This window comes from Thalassophryne amazonica, chromosome 5, assembly GCF_902500255.1.
Source record: "Thalassophryne amazonica chromosome 5, fThaAma1.1, whole genome shotgun sequence".
In the NCBI taxonomy this organism is placed as follows: Eukaryota; Metazoa; Chordata; class Actinopteri; order Batrachoidiformes; family Batrachoididae; genus Thalassophryne; species Thalassophryne amazonica.
Window position 1 is genome coordinate 73,188,546 of NC_047107.1, and position 22,377 is coordinate 73,210,922.

The window sequence follows — 22,377 nt, forward strand, 5'->3', positions numbered from 1 at the left end:
TGTCAACTTTCCAGCGGTTGAAATGATCCAAATCACAGCACTCCTCGCTGCTTTCTGCCACCATAGCTTGTGGATTGGTAGCTGAAAAATTTAGCCTACCCAAAATGCACCGTACAGCCTGAGATGCGCACTTTGCTTATTCCCTCAGGTGACTGAAGATGGCCGAACCCACCCCCTTCTACTACCAGCTCAGTGCCTGCAGTAGTAGTTCAGGGAAACCCTCAGAATATCATTAGGGTTCTTCATTTGCACATGCACAGACTCTTACACACACCATGCACATTTATATTTATGGGAACAGTACAGTACAGCAGTGTGTTATAGTACAGTACACAGTTTGCAAATTGTAATAGTTTTTAAACAAACTTCCATGATATTTTTATATTAAATGGAGTGTATTTATGTTGCTCAGGAGTGTCTCCATCAGTTTTACCCATCCATTCATATACGCTGTCACTGATGCCAGCATGCTGCCATGTGAGGCACTCAAATGTGTTCCTGGAGGAACTTTGGGTATAAGGAACTTGCCCAAGGACATCCTATTGATCCTTTTTTTGAGTCACTTCTGGGAAATTAACCTATCAACCTTTGGCTTCTTCAACCTTTAAGCCACCACTTTTCTCTTTACATTTCTATGTAAAATCTTTTTGTCTTTGTTTGAGTAGCCTTTTATGTTTGAATATGCTCTGTTGGATGGGAGAGAGAGAGAGAGAGAGAGAGAGAGAATTTCTGATGTATGCAGATACTGAATCAGAATAATTTCTGATGTATGCAGATACTGAATCAGAATAATTTCTGATGTATGCAGATACTGAATCAGAATAAGTCCTCTTGAGATCTCCATGATCTGAATACGGTCTGTCTTTTGGTAATGAGGGTTGTCCATTATTGTTCCAGTGACACTACAGTTGCCTTTGAAAGCTATTCTGTTGTCCTAGTCAATTGTCTGATGTTACCATTGTGACTTACATCATCAATAAAATACATTGAGCCTCTTCCAGAAAGAGCCATGACACTACCAGGACCGTGTTTCACAGAAGAGCTTGTATGTTTCTGATCAAGAGCAGGTCCTTTCTTCCTCCATATTATATGGTCTTTCCATCTCTTTGGCAGAAGTTAATCTTTGTTGCATTAGTCCATAACACTGGTGCTCATCTCAGTACAATTTATGAAGTATGAAATCACAAGTCTCCTGATGTTAATGTATGCTTTTACCCGAAGCCAAAATATGGCTATCGGGTATTACGAAGTCCATCCGCCCATTCTGTCCGTGCTCAGCATCCAGTGCTATTACTGCCAGGGTCTTGAAATTCACAGGGAACTTTCTTGGGGCACAGACTTTGGACAAGTTAAAAAATGGCTAACCTTGACCTATTTTAAGAGGTCAAAAGGTCACATTCTGGTTCCTATTTTTATGCTGATACATACAAGGGTATTTTACCATTGCGTTACATTTCTTCTTTGTGCTTATCGGCAGATTACAAATTACCTTTACAGGTGCATACCATCACCTACTGTATTGGAGTTTGTGGAATAATGACATCATTCTATTTGTCTACATACTACACAACAAGAAACAATAAAATGAAAAATAAAATAATAAACACTGTTCAAAATCTACTAAGGCATTCATGCAGAAGAACAAGTACAACATTCTGGAATGGCCATCTCAGTCCCCAGACCTGAATATTGAAAATCTGTGGTGTGATTTTATGCAGGCTGTCCATGCTCGGAAACCAACAAACCTGAGAAGTTTTGTAAAGTAAAATAGTCCAAATTACCTTCAACTAGAATCCATACTCTCATTAGAAGCTAAGCTATAGGAAGCAAGCATTGACATCAAGCTTTTTAGTGTACTTGTCCATAGGACAAGTAACCCTGGCGTTTACTTTTCCTATAGGAAAAGCTGGTTGTCCGGACAAGCGAGCACTGCAGGCACGAGCCGTGTGACGTGTGCCGAAGGCACGTGATACATACTCCAATGGCGCGTGTCACCTGGGGGTGTCTGCGGGCATGCTACTTTGGAAGTACTGAAATTACACTTTTTCATAAATTGCTTCTCTCCTGTGTGGGTGGTAAAATTGAATTTCCAAAAACAAATTTTGTTACATATTGCATGCATAGCCTCTAGCTTTTTAATCTGTTAACCAAGACATACCTCATAATGTTTCTCTCCTGCGATTGTTCATAATTGGGGAAAAAATTTAAATAATTGGTAAATGCCAATATGCATCTGCTTCTCTCCTGTGTGTTTTCTGAATTCATCACTGTTCAATGCATGATCATTTGCCAGTATGTTTATGGATAAAGCAAATCAAATTCTTTTATTTCAACATTTAAAAATGACTGACTGGTGTTATGTGTCGGACGCGGGCGGAGAACCGACCAGCGTTTGAAGTAGGACCCAGTATAAAATAAGCAGAGCACGGTACAAAGGATAACAGAATTTAATAACATAACAGTGAGTGCTAAATAATAACAAATGAGTGCGCGGTCTGGCGAGGTGGAATAATGGTGCGCTCCCAGCAGCACAAACGGTCCGGAGCCAGAACAGTTCGGACCCAAGGACCCCGCCGACACCCCCCAGGTGGCCGCGACCAACCGAGTCTGTGAAAGAAGAAACCATCATGTGTGTCCACCACTCCACACACAGAGAGACCACTCAAAGGTGTACATAAACAGCAAACACTTCCTGGCTTAATCACCAATCAGCTTCCCACCCTGCAGGCATGGAACACCCAGTTCAATTCTCCACTGCAGTGGAAGCTGATTAAACGACTAACATAACAGCTCAATATAATAAGGTGTGAGGGACACCACATTTACTGACTGTACTCATGTTAGTCACAAAACCTAAAGTACCTCAGGAAGTGTGCTGACGAGCGTGAGACCTCACCCCCTCCTCTTTCACAGACCATGGCATCAAACCTGGTACGGTCTCTGCATCCATGATGATGAGATGGCTCTCTAGACGACGATCTCACTCGTCTGGTCACAAGGTCAAGTCTCTGGCAAATACACACTGTGTACTCCAGACTTAAATGCAACCATGCCCCAATCCATAAAGATGCACCACAGCTGTGAGTCCTGACGAGCTGCACATGACCAGCCTCAGGTGATCAGGGTGAGGTCCTAATAACTCAGCCACACAGCCACTCAGTCCTGAACGCATGCCACCTGGAAGGAAAAACAGAAGACAGAAAACAGAAGACAAACAAAAGCCAGCCAGGCACGCCAGGCACCCCAGCCACAACAACTGGTCCGCAATTGAAGGAAAATCCCGACTGCTGGTATCTGGCCCGGTTTCGGGGGTTTTAGAGAAGACATTCTGTTTAATCTATTCTTCAAAAGGCGTGTTAACCTATGCAATGTTCGTTATCTAATGTTTCCCGCCACAGCATCTTGCAAGAACATGCTACGAACGCACACTCCATACAGTGGTCTCGTGCACACATGATACAGGGTTCTCCCCAGAAATTTTTAGTATAGCGGTGCTGTTGGCAATTATTGCCCAAGGAGGTGTGCATTGTGAGTCATTTTGACTGGTTTTAGATGCACTAAAAGCAAAAATAATAGACAAAAAAAATTTACACTTATGTTGTAATATCAAAGTTCTTTTTTGTATTTTTCTGTCTATGTTAAGAAAATAAATGACATTGAAAAGTTTAAAAACGCATTAGTATTTGATGGACATAACATTTGCTCTCTTCTTTAAAAATGACACACTGTACCTTTAAGTCCAGGCAGAGTTTTTCGGTCATGTTGACAGTTTAGCTTTTTTTTTTTTTTCTCAAAATTTTTGAGTGGAAATGCATACTTATTTAAAAAAAAAAAAAAAAAAAAAAAAAAAAAACAATATAACCCCTAATTGTCTTGTTTGAACAAGAGCTAAATCTGGACTGATTTGATTGTCAAATCAGAATCAAATTTATTGCCAAGTAAGTTCTCACATACAAGTAATTTGATCTGGTGTCATTGGTGCATAAACAACAATAATAAAAAAGAAAAAGAAAAAGAAAAAAAAACATTCTGGAAGAATTAAAGGAGTAAATCTGCTCTTTTAAATCCTGGATGAAAAAAACTTTATGACTCAGTTTTTCACACTTTACTGTTTCACTGAGGCTGTGTGGTGAAGATGATCGTTTATTAAAATTGTTTGGCTGCTTTTTTTTACGTCTAAACACTTTTTCCTCCTCCTTTCCTCTCTCTCTCTCCTCTCCTCTCTCTGTCTCTCTCTCTCCTCTCTCTCTCCTCTGTCTCTCTCTCTCTCTCTGTGTGAGGGAACGAGAGTCTCTCCACTCTCACACCATATTTGAGCAAACTTTGGAAACATGAAGGCTTTCAAATGTAAAATAAAGCCTATAAATGAATTACCGGAGCTATGCAAGCAGAAGGAGCTCTTTTTATCTGAAGACTTTGACTGAATTTTTTTTTTTTTCTCTACTGTGCTCCCTGAGCTGCAGCACTGCTCCGCTCTCTGCCAGTGGGGGAGGGACGCGGGCAGTTCAGCACAAACAAAAACTTCCTGAGAGCAGAGCAGAGTATAACAGCGCTGTCATAAGACTGATGGCGCGGTGCCATTGTTCCATTGTCTGGGGAGAACCCTGTGATATCATGTTTTCTGATTGTCCGCTGCGTAAAGAGTGGCTGGAAAAACCCAAGATGCTTTCTCGCGAGGTGCGAGACAAGACGTGATGTAAATAAAGGCGGCGGTCAGGTATTTTGGTTCTCAGCGATGAAAATAAAGAATTTCAACGTTTTAAACCAAAAAATGCCACTTGACCGGTTGGACAACGATTTAGAGCTATTGCTTGTCCGATCACATTTTACGCTTGTCCTGGACAATCGGACAAGCGTTAATGTCGATGGTAGGGAAGCATTTAGAGGCTGTTATTTCTGCAAAAGGAGGATCTACTAAATATTGCTGTATTTTTTTTTTCTGGTTGGGTGCCCAAATTTTCGCACCTGCCTAATTTTGTTTAAGGAATTATTGCAGTTTATGTAAATGCTATAAACTTCATTTAACTTCTCAAATATCACTGTGTTTGTCTGCTGTATGATATATTTCACTGAAATTGTTGATCCAAACAACCATTGATTTAAAAAGGAAAATCATGGAAATGCCCAAATTTTTACATACCACTGTATATATATTTGTGTGTATGTGTGTGAAAAATATTGTCAATTTTGTACCTACTCTTTACAACCAAATTCTGCAGAATTTGGTTGTTCATTTGTTACATCAGAGGGTTTGTCCAAACATTGTTCGGTTGTTGCCAAGCTGTTGTTTGGAACGTTAATATAGACAGAGCTTTGGGAAGATGCCCATGGCTTTTATTTGCTGGCATCTAAATGCACACTGGCACTGTCATATCTGCTCCACTCCATCATTTTGGTACCAAGCAGTGTTATTACCTGATGAAAGTCAGATTTATTTGACTGCTTTTGGATGCTCCATTGCCTCTGACCATTTTGATCTAGGACGGCAAATGTGCCTGTTTCTGCTTTCAGCATGATTCAAACTAATATTCATTGGGTGATTGGTTATCTTTGCTTCTGTAAATCTAGTATATCAATTTTAGCTTTCAAAATGCTATACCTTTGGATTCATCACCTTTTTCAGCACACACAAAACAGACGCTCTCAGATGTTGGCACAGTATCTGCTGGTCCGAACCCTGATGTTTAGCATTTTGTGGCTCTTTGAACAGCTTTTAGCCTTTCCCTTTGGACATTTTTGACAAGTCAAGAAGTATGTGATCCTGTTTCATCTTTTCATGCTTTGCCTGCTCATTTTCTCATTTCAGTCAAGGTGTTCCTCATGCATTTTTTACTACACACAAGGGCAGATGTTGAAGGGCATGTCTTTATTTCTCCATAGAAGTGTTATAAAACCATCTATTATGTAAAGACTACATTTTGGATCATGCAGTTTTCTAAATTGCATGACTCCACATTTTAAAAATTTCATAATTTTATAGCTACTCCATTTTTTCCTAGCTTTCTCAGTGTCAGTCTCAAGAAGATAAAATTTAGGTCTCTGTGATACTACACTGCCCAGCTGTGAATGGTGAAACACCAGGCAAAAGTTGTTGTATGCTTAGTTTCTCCAATCACATCCACTGGAGCTTGTAATGCTTTCGTGGTGTCTTGGTTACTTGCAGAGCAAGTAGCTCAGTGGATGAGATCTGGGTTTGAATCCCACTGGGTCTGTCTCTTTAGACAAGGTAGTTTATCTGCATTGTCCCAGTCCACTCAGCTGTAAAAATGGATACTCAAATTGGCTTGGAAGTAATCTGCAATTGACTTGTGTGTTGTCCACTTCATGCCACAGAAACTGGAGAAGGGTAGTGGTAGCTTCCTATACTAGTTTCCTTCTTCATCACTGTTTTTGAGGACAGTTTGCTCTCTGCAGATACCATAGTGGTATTGATGTACCTGAAGCATACCATACCAACTTGAGGAGTGGAGACGAAGTGTGCTGGTTCCTATTTTCAAGAACAAGGGTGATGTGCAGAGCTGCAGTAACTATAGAGGCATAAAGCTGATCAGCCACAGCATGAAGTTATGGGAAAGAGTAGTAGAAGCTAGGCTTAGAAAACAGGTGAAGATCTGTGAGCAGCAATATGGTTTCATGCCGAGAAAGAGCACTACAGATGCAATGTTTGCTCTGAGAATACTGTTGGAAAAGTACAGAGAAGGACAGAAAGAGTTACATTGTGTGTTTGTGGACTTAGAAAAAGCTTATGATAGGGTGCCAAGAGAAGAGTTGTGGCATTGTATGAGGAAGTCTGGAGTGGCAGAGAAGTATGTTAGGGTAGTGCAGGACATGTACAAGAATAGTGTGACAGCGGTGAGATGCGCAGTTGGAATGACAGACTCATTCAAGGTGGAGGTGGGATTACACCAAGGATCAGCTCTGAGTCCTTTCTTGTTTGCAGTGGTGATGGACAGGTTGACAGATGAGATCAGACAGGAGTCCCCATGGACTATGATGTTTGCAGATGACATTGTGATCTGTAGTGAGAGTAGAGAGCAAGTTGATTCTAGTCTGGAGAAGTGGAGATATGCTTTGGAGAGAAGGGGAATGAAAGTCAGTAGAAGCAAGACTGAGTACATGTGTGTGAATGAGAGGGAGCCCAGTGGAATAGTGCAGTTACAAGGAGTAGAAGTGGTGAAAGTAGATGAGTTTAAATATTTGGGGTCAACTGTTCAAAGTAATGGAGAGTGTCGTAGAGAGGTGAAGAAGAGAGTGCAGGCAGGGTGGAGTGGGTGGAGAAAGGTGGCAGGAGTGATTTGTGACCGAAGAATATCAGCAAGAGTGAAGGGGAAAGTTTACAAAACAGTAGTGAGACCAGCTATGTTGTATGGTTTAGAGACAGTGGCACTAACAAAAAGACAGGAGGCAGAGCTGGAGGTGGCAGAGCTGAAGATGTTGAGATTCTCTTTGGGAGTGACAAGAATGGACAATATTAGGAATGAACATATCAGAGGGACAGCTCAGGTGGGACGATTTGGAGACAAAGTCAAAGAGGCGAGATTGAGATGGTTTGGACATGTGCAGAGGAGGGACCCAGGGTATATAGGGAGAAGGATGCTGAGGATGGAGCCACCAGGCAGGAGGAGAAGAGGGAGACCAAAGAGGAGGTTCATGGATGTGCTGAGAGAGGACATGCAGGTGGTTGGTGTGACAGAGGAAGATACAGAGGACATGGTGAGATGGAAACGATTGATCTGCTGTGGCGACCCCTAATGGGAACAGCCGAAAGACAAAGAAGAAGAAGATTATTAAAACAGCCAGAGCTGACACAAGGTGCTATAGACTACAAACACAATACAATATGGTCAGTGAGAATTCCATGTCTAACTGGCGTGCATTATTTTCGTGTATACGCACAAGTAGTTCGGCGAGTTAAGTCACTGTAATATCACTCCGCTCTGGTCGTCACGATAGCAACTTGCAAATAAGTTCGCGCAGATCAGCTGTGTTTTGACACGTGAATGACAGAAACATGATAAAACATGAATTTCCAAGTGGATTTTAATATTTTTGGCCAAAATAAAACATTTGGGGAATGGGAAGAAGAGAAGAGCAAACGAGAAGAACAGCAGAAGCAACGGCATAAAGATTTAACATCGGACGAACTGGACAAGATTGAAGACGGGAAAGAAGAAGAGAACACGAAAAAGTTAACTTAAATATTTGTGTGTTAGCTCACTGTGTGGGACCATGGTATAAGTGGATTAAACAACTCAAAGTCGTGTATTATTCACCTTATTCAGCCCCGCCCACTTTTACAACAGAGGCATTTCCGTTTTGTCTTTGGACTTCTGGTGACCGGTGTTTTCAGTACAGAACAATGGAAGATATTCCATGGGTAGAAACAAAAACCTTTTTGAAAAGCTCAAAGGGATCGACTCTGCCTCACCCGCGGGTCATAACAGAGTGGGAAGATGACATGAAAAAGTGGCCCTCGATTATTTTTAACTGCTTTGTCTTGTCACTTGGCGTGGATGATTTGGCGATGAGGAACTACAAGCTTCGCCCCGCACAGTGCCGCTGAAGCTTGTATAAAAGCGCAATCAAGTTAAAATACTACTTGACAAGTAGTGCCACCTTAATGCCAAGATTTTGTAATGTTAATATAAGCATGGTGTTATTTCATGCAGTGCTTGGTTGTATCAAACGCCAGAAAATTAGTAAATCAGATAGCAGCTAATGCTACAAACACAGCTTACCCATTTGTCTCACTAGCATCCTTCGTAGCTTCTTCAACGGAGCATTAAAGTCCAATCATTTCTCTGGGTAAAGATCCAGTGGTGTGGGTTTTTTCTCCATAAAATAAAAGAACAGACATAGGGACGTTTGGGTGGACTTTTCAAATTCAGTGCCTTTAGCCAGCATCAGAGATCCTCCTCTTTCAGTGGAGGAGGGAACAAGTTAAATGCTGGTCCACAGCACTCACATCTCTCCTTTCCATGTTCAAAACATCGTTCTGAAAACGATAGTTTCCTCTTCTTCCAGTTGTTGTGGCACCCACAAACTGAACAATTAATGCTGCTCATGTTTGGACACTTCTGTTGTACTGAAAAAAAAATGAGGTGGGCTTCATAGATAATTGGCAAAGCTTCTTGTGAAAACCTGGTCTTGTTAGGAGAGACGGCATCCATCCCACTTTGGATGGAGCAGCTCTCATTTCTAGAAATCTGGCCAATTTTCTTAAATCCTCCAAACCGTGACTATCCAGGGTTGGGACCAGGAAGCAGAGTTGTAGTCTTACACACCTCTCTGCAGCTTCTCTCCCCCTGCCATCCCCTCATTACCCCATCCCCGTAGAGACAGTGTCTGCTCCCAGACCACCAATAACTAGCAAAAATCTATTTAAGCATAAAAATTCAAAAAGAAAAAATATAGCACCTTCAACTGCACCACAGACTAAAACAGTTAAATGTGGTCTATTAAACATTAGGTCTCTCTCTTCTAAGTCCCTGTTAGTAAATGATATAATAATTGATCAACATATTGATTTATTCTGCCTTACAGAAACCTGGTTACAGCAGGATGAATATGTTAGTTTAAATGAGTCAACACCCCCGAGTCACACTAACTGCCAGAACGCTCGTAGCACGGGCCGAGGCGGAGGATTAGCAGCAATCTTCCATTCCAGCTTATTAATTAATCAAAAACCCAGACAGAGCTTTAATTCATTTGAAAGCTTGACTCTTAGTCTTGTCCATCCAAATTGGAAGTCCCAAAAACCAGTTTTATTTGTTGTTATCTGTTGTCCTCCTGGTCGTTACTGTGAGTTTCTCTGTGAATTTTCAGAACTTTTGTCTGACTTAGTGCTTAGCTCAGATAAGATAATTATAGTGGGCGATTTTAACATCCACACAGATGCTGAGAATGACAGCCTCAACACTGCATTTAATCTATTATTAGACTCAATTGGCTTTGCTCAAAATGTAAATGAGTCCACCCACCACTTTAATCATATCTTAGATCTTGTTCTGACTTATGGTATGGAAATTGAAGACTTAACAGTATTCCCTGAAAACTCCCTTCTGTCTGATCATTTCTTAATAACATTTACATTTACTCTGATGGACTATCAATCAATCAATCAATTTTTTTTATATAGCGCCAAATCACAACAAACAGTTGCCCCAAGGCGCTTTATATTGTAAGGCAAGGCCATACAATAATTATGTAAAACCCCAACGGTCAAAACGACCCCCTGTGAGCAAGCACTTGGCTACAGTGGGAAGGAAAAACTCCCTTTTAACAGGAAGAAACCTCCAGCAGAACCAGGCTCAGGGAGGGGCAGTCTTCTGCTGGGACTGGTTGGGGCTGAGGGAGAGAACCAGGAAAAAGACATGCTGTGGAGGGGAGCAGAGATCGATCACTAATGATTAAATGCAGAGTGGTGCATACAGAGCAAAAAGAAAAAGAAACAGTGCATCATGGGAACCCCCCAGCAGTCTACGTCTATAGCAGCATAACTAAGGGATGGTTCAGGGTCACCTGATCCAGCCCTAACTATAAGCTTTAGCAAAAAGGAAAGTTTTAAGCCTAATCTTAAAAGTAGAGAGGGTGTCTGTCTCCCTGATCTGAATTGGGAGCTGGTTCCACAGGAGAGGAGCCTGAAAGCTGAAGGCTCTGCCTCCCATTCTACTCTTACAAACCCTAGGAACTACAAGTAAGCCTGCAGTCTGAGAGCGAAGCGCTCTATTGGGGTAATATGGTACTACGAGGTCCCTAAGATAAGATGGGACCTGATTATTCAAAACCTTATAAGTAAGAAGAAGAATTTTAAATTCTATTCTAGAATTAACAGGAAGCCAATGAAGAGAGGCCAATATGGGTGAGATATGCTCTCTCCTTCTAGTCCCCGTCAGTACTCTAGCTGCAGCATTTTGAATTAACTGAAGGCTTTTTAGGGAACTTTTAGGACAACCTGATAATAATGAATTACAATAGTCCAGCCTAGAGGAAATAAATGCATGAATTAGTTTTTCAGCATCACTCTGAGACAAGACCTTTCTGATTTTAGAGATATTGCGTAAATGCAAAAAAGCAGTCCTACATATTTGTTTAATATGCACTTTGAATGACATATCCTGATCAAAAATGACTCCAAGATTTCTCACAGTATTACTAGAGGTCAGGGTAATGCCATCCAGAGTAAGGATCTGGTTAGACACCATGTTTCTAAGATTTGTGGGGCCAAGTACAATAACTTCAGTTTTATCTGAGTTTAAAAGCAGGAAATTAGAGGTCATCCATGTCTTTATGTCTGTAAGACAATCCTGCAGTTTAGCTAATTGGTGTGTGTCCTCTGGCTTCATGGATAGATAAAGCTGGGTATCATCTGCGTAACAATGAAAATTTAAGCAATACCGTCTAATAATACTGCCTAAGGGAAGCATGTATAAAGTGAATAAAATTGGTCCTAGCACAGAACCTTGTGGAACTCCATAATTAACTTTAGTCTGTGAAGAAGATTCCCCATTTACATGAACAAATTGTAATCTATTAGACAAATATGATTCAAACCACCGCAGCGCAGTGCCTTTAATACCTATGGCATGCTCTAATCTCTGTAATAAAATTTTATGGTCAACAGTATCAAAAGCAGCACTGAGATCTAACAGAACAAGCACAGAGATGAGTCCACTGTCCGAGGCCATAAGAAGATCATTTGTAACCTTCACTAATGCTGTTTCTGTACTATGATGAATTCTAAAACCTGACTGAAACTCTTCAAATAGACCATTCCTCTGCAGATGATCAGTTAGCTGTTTTACAACTACCCTTTCAAGAATTTTTGAGAGAAAAGGAAGGTTGGAGATTGGCCTATAATTAGCTAAGATAGCTGGGTCAAGTGATGGCTTTTTAAGTAATGGTTTAATTACTGCCACCTTAAAAGCCTGTGGTACATAGCCAACTAACAAAGATAGATTGATCATATTTAAGATCGAAGCATTAAATAATGGTAGGGCTTCCTTGAGCAGCCTGGTAGGAATGGGGTCTAATAAACATGTTGATGGTTTGGATGAAGTAACTAATGAGAATAACTCAGACAGAACAATCGGAGAGAAAGAGTCTAACCAAATACCGGCATCACTGAAAGCAGCCAAAGATAACGATACGTCTTTGGGATGGTTATGAGTAATTTTTTCTCTAATAGTTAAAATTTTGTTAGCAAAGAAAGTCATGAAGTCATTACTAGTTAAAGTTAATGGAATACTCAGCTCAATAGAGCTCTGACTCTTTGTCAGCCTGGCTACAGTGCTGAAAAGAAACCTGGGGTTGTTCTTATTTTCTTCAATTAGTGATGAGTAGAAAGATGTCCTAGCTTTACGAAGGGCTTTTTTATAGAGCAACAGACTCTTTTTCCAGGCTAAGTGAAGATCTTCTAAATTAGTGAGACGCCATTTCCTCTCCAACTTACGGGTTATCTGCTTTAAGCTACGAGTTTGTGAGTTATACCACGGAGTCAGACACTTCTGATTTAAAGCTCTCTTTTTCAGAGGAGCTACAGCATCCAAAGTTGTCTTCAATGAGGATGTAAAACTATTGACGAGATACTCTATCTCCCTTACAGAGTTTAGGTAGCTACTCTGCACTGTGTTGGTATATGGCATTAGAGAACATAAAGAAGGAATCATATCCTTAAACCTAGTTACAGCGCTTTCTGAAAGACTTCTAGTGTAATGAAACTTATTCCCCACTGCTGGGTAGTCCATCAGAGTAAATGTAAATGTTATTAAGAAATGATCAGACAGAAGGGAGTTATCAGGGAATACTGTTAAGTCTTCTATTTCCATACCATAAGTCAGAACAAGATCTAAGATATGATTAAAGTGGTGGGTGGACTCATTTACTTTTTGAGCAAAGCCAATAGAGTCTAATAATAGATTAAATGCAGTGTTGAGGCTGTCATTCTCAGCATCTGTGTGGATGTTAAAATCGCCCACTATAATTATCTTATCTGAGCTAAGCACTAAGTCAGACAAAAGGTCTGAAAATTCACAGAGAAACTCACAGTAACGACCAGGTGGACGATAGATAATAACAAATAAAACTGGTTTTTGGGACTTCCAATTTGGATGGACAAGACTAAGAGACAAGCTTTCAAATGAATTAAAGCTCTGTCTGGGTTTTGGATTAATTAATAAGCTGGAATGGAAGATTGCTGCTAATCCTCCACCCCGGCCCGTGCTACGAGCATTCTGACAGTTAGTGTGACTCGGGGGTGTTGACTCATTTAAACTAACATATTCATCCTGCTGTAACCAGGTTTCTGTTAGGCAGAATAAATCAATATGTTGATCAATTATTATATCATTTACCAACAGGGACTTAGAAGAGAGAGACCTAATGTTTAATAGACCACATTTAACTGTTTTAGTCTGTGGTGCAGTTGAAGGTGCTATATTATTTTTTCTTTTTGAATTTTTATGCTTAAATAGATTTTTGCTGGTTATTGGTAGTCTGGGAGCAGGCACCGTCTCTACGGGGATGGGGTAATGAGGGGATGGCAGGGGGAGAGAAGCTGCAGAGAGGTGTGTAAGACTACAACTCTGCTTCCTGGTCCCAACCCTGGATAGTCACGGTTTGGAGGATTTAAGAAAATTGGCCAGATTTCTAGAAATGAGAGCTGCTCCATCCAAAGTGGGATGGCTGCCGTCTCTCCTAACAAGACCAGGTTTTCCCCAGAAGCTTTGCCAATTATCTATGAAGCCCACCTCATTTTTTGGACACCACTCAGACAGCCAGCAATTCAAGGAGAACATGCGGCTAAACATGTCACTCCCGGTCTGATTGGGGAGGGGCCCAGAGAAAACTACAGAGACTACCCAGCAGTGGGGAATAAGTTTCATTACACTAGAAGTCTTTCAGAAAGCGCTGTAACTAGGTTTAAGGATATGATTCCTTCTTTATGTTCTCTAATGCCATATACCAACACAGTGCAGAGTAGCTACCTAAACTCTGTGAGATAGAGTATCTCATCAGTAGTTTTACATCCTCATTGAAGACAACTTTGGATGCTGTAGCTCCTCTGAAAAAGAGAGCTTTAAATCAGAAGTGCCTGACTCCGTGGTATAACTCACAAACTCGCAGCTTAAAGCAGATAACCCGTAAGTTGGAGAGGAAATGGCGTCTCACTAATTTAAGATCTTCACTTAGCCTGGAAAACGAGTCTGTTGCTCTATAAAAAAGCCCTCCGTAAAGCTAGGACATCTTACTACTCATCACTAATTGAAGAAAATAAGAACAACCCCAGGTTTCTTTTCAGCACTGTAGCCAGGCTGACAAAGAGTCAGAGCTCTATTGAGGCAAGTATTCCTTTAACTTTAACTAGTAATGACTTCATGATTTTCTTTGTTAATAAAATTTTAACTATTAGAGAAAAAATTACTCATAACCATCCCAAAGACGTATCGTTATCTTTGGCTGCTTTCAGTGATGCCAGTATTTGGTTAGACTCTTTCTCTCAGATTGTTCTGTCTGAGTTATTTTCATTAGTTACTTTATCCAAACCATCAACATGTCTATTAGACCCCATTCCTACCAGGCTGCTCAAGGAAGCCCTACCATTATTTAATGCTTCGATCTTAAATATGATCAATCTATCTTTATTAGTTGGCTATGTACCACAGGCTTTTAAGGTGGCAGTAATTAAACCATTACTTAAAAAGCCATCACTTGACCCAGCTATCTTAGCTAATTATAGGCCAATCTCCAACCTTCCTTTTCTCTCAAAAATTCTTGAAAGGGTAGTTGTAAAACAGCTAACTGATCATCTGCAGAGGAATGGTCTATTTGAAGAGTTTCAGTCATGTTTTAGAATTCATCATAGTACAGAAACAGCATTAGTGAATGTTACAAGTGATCTTCTTATGGCCTCAGACAGTGGACTCATCTCTGTGCTTGTTCTGTTAGACCTCAGTGCTGCTTTTGATACTGTTGACCATAAAATTTTATTACAGAGATTAGAGCATGCCATAGGTATTAAAGGCACTGCACTGCGATGGTTTGAATCATATTTATCTAATAGATTACAATTTGTTCATGTAAATGGGGAATCTTCTTCACAGACTAAGGTTAATTATGGAGTTCCACAAGGTTCTGTGCTAGGACCAATTTTATTCACTTTATACATGCTTCCCTTAGGCAGTATTATTAGACGGCATTGCTTAAATTTTCATTGTTACGCAGATGATACCCAGCTTTATCTATCCATGAAGCCAGAGGACACACACCAATTAGCTAAACTGCAGGATTGTCTTACAGACATAAGGACATGGATGACCTCTAATTTCCTGCTTTTAAACTCAGATAAAACTGAAGTTATTGTACTTGGCCCCACAAATCTTAGAAACATGGTGTCTAACCAGATCCTTACTCTGGATGGCATTACCCTGACCTCTAGTAATACTGTGAGAAATCTTGGAGTAATTTTTGATCAGGATGTGTCATTCAAAGCGCATATTAAACAAATATGTAAGACTGCTTTTTTGCATTTACGCAATATCTCTAAAATTAGAAAGGTCTTGTCTCAGAGTGATGCTGAAAAACTAATTCATGCATTTATTTCCTCTAGGCTGGACTATTGTAATTCATTATTATCAGGTTGTCCTAAAAGTTCCCTGAAAAGCCTTCAGTTAATTCAAAATGCTGCAGCTAGAGTACTGACGGGGACTAGAAGGAGAGAGCATATCTCACCCATATTGGCCTCTCTTCATTGGCTTCCTGTTAATTCTAGAATAGAATTTAAAATTCTTCTTCTTACTTATAAGGTTTTGAATAATCAGGTCCCATCTTATCTTAGGGACCTCATAGTACCATATCACCCCAATAGAGCGCTTCGCTCTCAGACTGCAGGCTTACTTGTAGTTCCTAGGGTTTGTAAGAGTAGAATGGGAGGCAGAGCCTTCAGCTTTCAGGCTCCTCTCCTGTGGAACCAGCTCCCAATTCGGATCAGGGAGACAGACACCCTCTCTACTTTAAGATTAGGCTTAAAACTTTCCTTTTTGCTAAAGCTTATAGTTAGGGCTGGATCAGGTGACCCTGAACCATCCCTTAGTTATGCTGCTATAGACTTAGACTGCTGGGGGGTTCCCATGATGCACTGAGTGTTTCTTTCTGTTTTTGCTCTGTATGCACCACTCTGCATTTAATCATTAGTGATTGATCTCTGCTTCCCTCCACAGCATGTCTTTTTCCTGGTTCTCTCCCTCAGCCCCAACCAGTCCCAGCAGAAGACTGCCCCTCCCTGAGCCTGGTTCTGCTGGAGGTTTCTTCCTGTTAAAGGGAGTTTTTCCTTCCCACTGTCGCCAAGTGCTTGCTCACAGGGGGTCGTTTTGACCATTGAGGTTTTTACGTAATTATTGTATGGCCTTGCCTTACAATATAAAGCTCCTTGGGGCAACTGTTTGTTGTGATTTGGCGCTATATAAATAAAATTGATTGATTGATTGATACTGTGTTCCCATGTAGCTAATCATCAGATGCAGTGGTAAACCAGAAGTTGCTTGACAAAATGGCCCCGCCCTCCCTGACTTTGCGCCGTGGTGTTTTAGCCTCCGCGTCGTGCATTCAAACCGTATAATGCACGGCTTCTCATTGTTTAATCCTTACTTAAAATACAATCAAATAATAATAAAAGGTACCACTAAAATGCAATTAAAAATGATCAAACTAAGCCTCGTTGGTGTTAAAAGCCAAGGAAAAAAAGATTTTTAAATTAACTTTAAAAATGACCATTGAGGGTGCCTTCCTAACACCTAGAGGCAAGCTATTCCACAGTTTGGGAGCAACAATAGAAAAAGCCCTGTCCCCCCTGAGCATTCTCTTTCACTAGGCACTTGCAGAACACTCAGTACTATATCAATTGAATTCAACCCTCGACCTGCTGAGGTCAGATCACAGAAAATGCATGGATGCTGTGTGTTGCTGCATCCGCTACACTACAGAACCACCCGCGATCCTAATAGGCAACCACATAGACAGCCGGCCCATACATAAGTGTCCCCTTGGCCTTTTCCACTTGCTGGTGCTCTGAGTACTGAGATACCTGCTAGGTGGTGTCTGCTCAAAGAAGCACGTCATACTGCCATAATGTTGCTTTTGTTCCCCCACAATAGAGATAGAATGTCTCATCTGAGTCTCCCTTAGTCACCATTCCTTTGACATGATAATTCAAGTGGTAAGCCCCTTTCACACCGGGTCTGCCTCAAGTTGCGTCATGCGGCGTCATGACCATGTGAAGTTGATGCAACCTAGTGCCGAGTTGATGCAGCCGAATGCCACAACACCGTGAGGGACGCAAAGGGCGAAACGGATGCTAAGCATTAAACGTTTCCGCATTTCCGTGTAGCTGCTGAGTGCCGACACGATCCTTGATCGCTGTGTATTTGTTCGCAGCAGGGGGGCTTTGCAGGAGCACAATCAGCTTTGTTTCCGCGGAGCTGAAGGCTGACACAACGTAAAGTCCATAAGTCCTACTCACAGTCTGATTGCCAGAGACAGGACATGTCCAGATCTCCCCGTCCACTCATGGACGGCGTGTGCGCGAACGCTAGCTGCAGCTCCACCACCACAGGAAGAATGATGAACTACAACAGAAATCAGAGCGCAACCCTGCAGCGCTGCACAAGAAGAAATATAAACGAGAAGAGAAATCAGTGTGCACACAATCTGGCTGCAACTCCTGGTTGCGCTCTTACCTCCTCATGCTTCTCTGCCCCCCTGCTGCGCGCAACTGATGCAGACATTCCTGCGTTATAAGATATGCAGCATATGCAGCTTGAAGGAGGCCTGGTGTGAAAGGGGGCTGTATACAAAGATCCTCTTGAGAGATCTTGTACTAAAGCCATCCAGGCATCACCTTAAACCACTGGTTAGCATTCAGTTCTCACAATCATGTAAGTACAAGGACCACAAAGACTTGGCCCTTTGTTCTCTTGCAAAGCTGTCTGCATCTCCAAACACCTCTGAGCAGAAAAAGGCATGACTGCCTAAGCTCTTTTGAGATGTTTCTTTGTCTCAAAGGCCAGGTCCCATAGACTGTTGAGATAGATGAATCTCTCAGTAAGTTTGACAATCTTGCCACAAACTTGTACATTTCTGATGATGAAGTCCTTGAAGGCCTGGATCTTGGTCTTAATCTAACATGATCACAAATCCAGACTCCTCTGTCAGCTTCTTGGGTTCTGCAATCAGGACATCCATTGATTACAAAAAGATTACAGCATTGTCCACAACATCAGCATCAGCAAACCTTCCCTCACCAGGGGCTGTTTGCAAGTCCTCAACCCAGATTCTGTGAAAACTGCTGTGCTACTGTGAAACAGCCTAATTTTGAAGTCTAGCCAGAGTTGGTCTGGTACTCTGAGCAGCCAGCAGTCTGCAGCAGTTCAGCTGAATCCTTAGGGAAGCTACAAGTCTGTGATCAGAATTCACAATCTTGGCATTTCTGTAGACACTGCAGTTGTTTCAGGAGATAACATTTATCACTCTGACTGTACACAGAGGAAACAGACAGACCACCCACAGAATGCCCCAAATCTCAGCCTCATATTACAGTCATTGGCAGGAGTGATATTGTACACCATCAGAAGGAGCTGGTTCACTACAGCAACTGCCATTGTCTAAATACACTAAACTACTGTATTAGTCAGCTAAAAGTAGGTGCTTACACCTTCTGAGATCTGGCTATTTCCAGTTTTGTGGACCTCATAGATCTTTGTTATTGCAGTACAGAGCCTTTCAAGCTCTCGTCAGCAGCAGACGATAGTCATCCTTCATGAAAGAAAGTATGATTCAGGTCTCCCACCCGGACGAGACTCCTCATACCAGCTATTAATTTACTTTTGGCCTTTTAAAAACCGGAATCACACAGTGTTGTAATTCCGTCATACTTTACTCACTTCTGACGTAATTACCTTGAAATTAAAGCTGTTTGTAATCCAAATATGAGCTCATTATTTGTGTTATTACCATTTTTTTTTCTCCAGTGTTGACAGGAGGCAGTTCACTCCAAGTACTTTTGTCAATCCTGATCCTCAGAACCCAAAGTACTGCACATTTTCGATTTTTCCCTAAATGAATCAGTGCAGATCAGCTGAGTCAGGTGTGCTCAGCCAATCAACAATTAACTAAGCGGTGGAGCACAGCTGACTCAGCTGATCTGTTCTGATTAATTTAGGGACAAATCGAAAATGTGCAGTATGTTGGGGTCCCGAGGACCAGAAATGAGAAACACTGAATTAGCCCATTAGCTTCTGTTTGCAAATGTGGGGTTTGCATTATAAATAAGCAATGTGCTGATTAAATTGATTTTTGTGCCGATTGAAAACATGACCCTCACAGCATCTAAAAATAGAGCGTAGGTTGTAATTAGGGGGAACTCTCCTTTATCAAAAGTGCAGTTACAACTCCATGCCCATGTAATTTCCAAGGAGATGAATACAAGTTTTTTCATGGTGGCCTTCTTTTTCCACGAAGCGATACCACCAAAAAATGTTACTAATAGATGGATGTAAGTTTTATGTCCCCCTCCTCCATTACGCAGTTTTTTTCCCATATGTGACAAATACTCCAGTATGACATACAGTCTGGAAAATACAGTAATATGCTTGAAATATAAAACTAAAATATTGACAATGTTCAAATAATTGTGGACTTAACACAGAGGATAGTCACGGATCAGGGTGTAGCTGTCACTAGTCAGTACTTCAGTCACTGATAGATTAACAAGGATAATAAGGAATGCCAGTGTCATGTTTGGAGTTTTCCTAGTTAAGTTTGATCTAAAATACTGTTTCTACATTGAATGTTAGAGATCTTTGGAACTTACCAGTTACCAGTTCCATCATACATATGACAAAATTAGTGCCTGTAACAAGCCCACGTGTTCAGTTGGTGGCAGATGTCTGTGGTACTGTGTTTTCCAGACTATATGTTTCACAGGAATGTTGGTTGTATCAACAAATGTGTCATGAAGAGGAAGAAAACATGCAAGTTGCATTTACTTTTGTAATATTGTGCTACTGCTTCTTGCGTCAACAAACAAAATTAATTGCTGGACAGCTTATTTACAATCCGAACACCAGATTAGTGAGCAGACACTAACAAGCTAATTAATGTTCTTTGTGGCACAAAGAAATGTATGGTAAACTGCTTCTTATCACCACTGAACATATGAAAACTCTAAGGAGGAGCTGAATGTGTGCATCCTTCTTGCCTGATAGTTTTAGAACCCTTACCTTAGCCGAGCTGTACTACTCCTTGCAATTCTGACTATCCCACGAAGTGCAATCAGTGTAGATCCAAGTAGTGTGAAGGTTATAACCCCCCCAAGAATGTGCTCTTTCAGATTGAGGGGATGATTTGGTAATTTGGCTCATTCTCCAAGACCCAGCACAAGTTGCTTTGAAATATAAATTGCAAGACCAGCCAATGCAGAGCGGAGAATTGCAACTTTCAGTCTGTGAAATATTATGTATTACACAGGAAATTTTACTAAATAAAATTTACTCTGCTGGGATAACATTTGGTCCTAGTCTAAATAGAGTAAAATATACTCTGCCACAGGGCTAAATCAACTCAACATAGTGTAAAATCAACTCTTATTGGAGTAAAGCCACTTGCATTGACTAGACTGTGTCGCGGACTGAATGGTCCCCCTAAAACTCTGGCAGCCCTGCCTTCACTGCGCATGCGTCATCAGCCACGGTTCACCGATTATCACCTCGTTTCTGCTTCAGACTGCACTCCAGTCATCATCTATCTTAGTGACAGATATCTGAAGCTTTTATACAACAATCATTTCCACATATATTCAGCATTATTTCATCAGAAAAGGTGGAGGAAGTGATCACAGCACCACAGCTACACGGCTGCTACCTGTTGCGTTCATTGACCGTCTGTCTTTTCAAAGCGTCACGGATTAATGCCTCATTCCTGCCTAAAACTGCTTAAAACTGACTTTAGAATAATTTAAGAGTTTTTACCTTGTCATCTGATGGTTAATAATCCCATTATTGTGATTTGATGCAGGTGTTAGTTTTGGGGATGAAAATTTACAGGGTGATTCCATAATTTATTCCTCAGAATTGAGTGAGTCCATATTTTTTTCCTCTGCTTGGTCTAAAAAAGTAACCGTTACTGACTACCACAATCTTTTTTTCTTGATTTCTTATAGTGTTTCTTAAAGTTTTAGTTTTAGTTTTGTGTCATGTCTGTGATCTGCTTTTTTTCTACAAAATTAAACAACTGAATGAACATCCTCCGAGGCCGGTGATTCCATAATTTTTGCCAGGGGTTGTATTTATGGGTAAATGGGCCGCGGGCCGGTCCAAACTTATTAAAGGGCCGGTTCTGGCCTGCCAGTTGAATAGGCCACTGCTCCCCAATACTTTTATGATGATTAGTTTTCATTTGTACAAGGCTCACACACAGCTCAGTTTGCTGTTTTTATTTAGGTTGAATGGATACTTCTTTATGCTAGTCACAGTTGTGGGAGATTCATAGCTACTGTAATAATCTCAATTTAAAAAGACACTTATGTCAGTAAGAACATGTTATCCGTCTGCATGAATCAGCTGTAGGGTTTTCTTATTGGTTATTTTATTTTAGGAAATACAACCTTTAACACCTGTGAATGATAGTTGTTTTTATTCATCTTTCTTCTGTTCATATTAATTTTCCCATTCAACTTTTCCCATTATAATGGATTTCTTTTTTTTTTTCTAAATTTGGTCTTCATCTGTTTCTCCTGCCCCCACCACCTTACTGTCCTTTTCAGGTACAAGTTGATTCGCCGAAGAGTTATCTGGCTAATAGGACAGTGGATCTCTGTCAAATTCAAATCTGACCTTCGGCCTTTACTCTATGAGATTATCCTCAGCCTCATGCAGGATCCTGATTTGGTGGTAAGGCACTTTTTTTCTTTGTTTACTTGTAAATTCCACATGAACGCCAATTTCCTCAGAAAATCTAAGATTTTAAATAAATTGATCGGGCACAGACAGCTGCACAAATGCAACTGACTGGTTAAAAGCAGGGAACAGCGATTATGTTGCACACTTCCTACAACCCCAAATCAGAAAGAGTTGAGACAGTACAGAAAATGCTAATTAACAAAACAACCCCACAGTGAATCTTAGATTTACTTTGACTTCTATTTCATTGCAGACAATATGATCCCAAGATAGTGTTTTCTGGTCATCTTCATTTCATTTGTTAGTGTACTGTGGCCTCCAAAAGTATTGGAACACTTGGTATTTCACACATTTAATTGTTTTATGCCATTTCAAATGCAAAAAATGAAAATTTCTAAAATTATCTTCCTTAACCCTCAGGAATCAT

The 22,377-nt window shown here is 40.8% G+C and overlaps 1 protein-coding gene across 1 annotated transcript in view; it reads left to right on the forward strand.

The window, feature by feature from the left end:
- Positions 1-22,377, forward strand: part of ipo11 (importin 11) — a 457,504-nt gene that overhangs the window by 143,878 nt on the left and 291,249 nt on the right. The window contains exon 16 of the mRNA XM_034170535.1: positions 21,815-21,941. Within this exon, the coding sequence (XP_034026426.1) occupies positions 21,815-21,941 (127 nt within the window). The remainder of the gene's footprint in view (positions 1-21,814; positions 21,942-22,377) is intronic.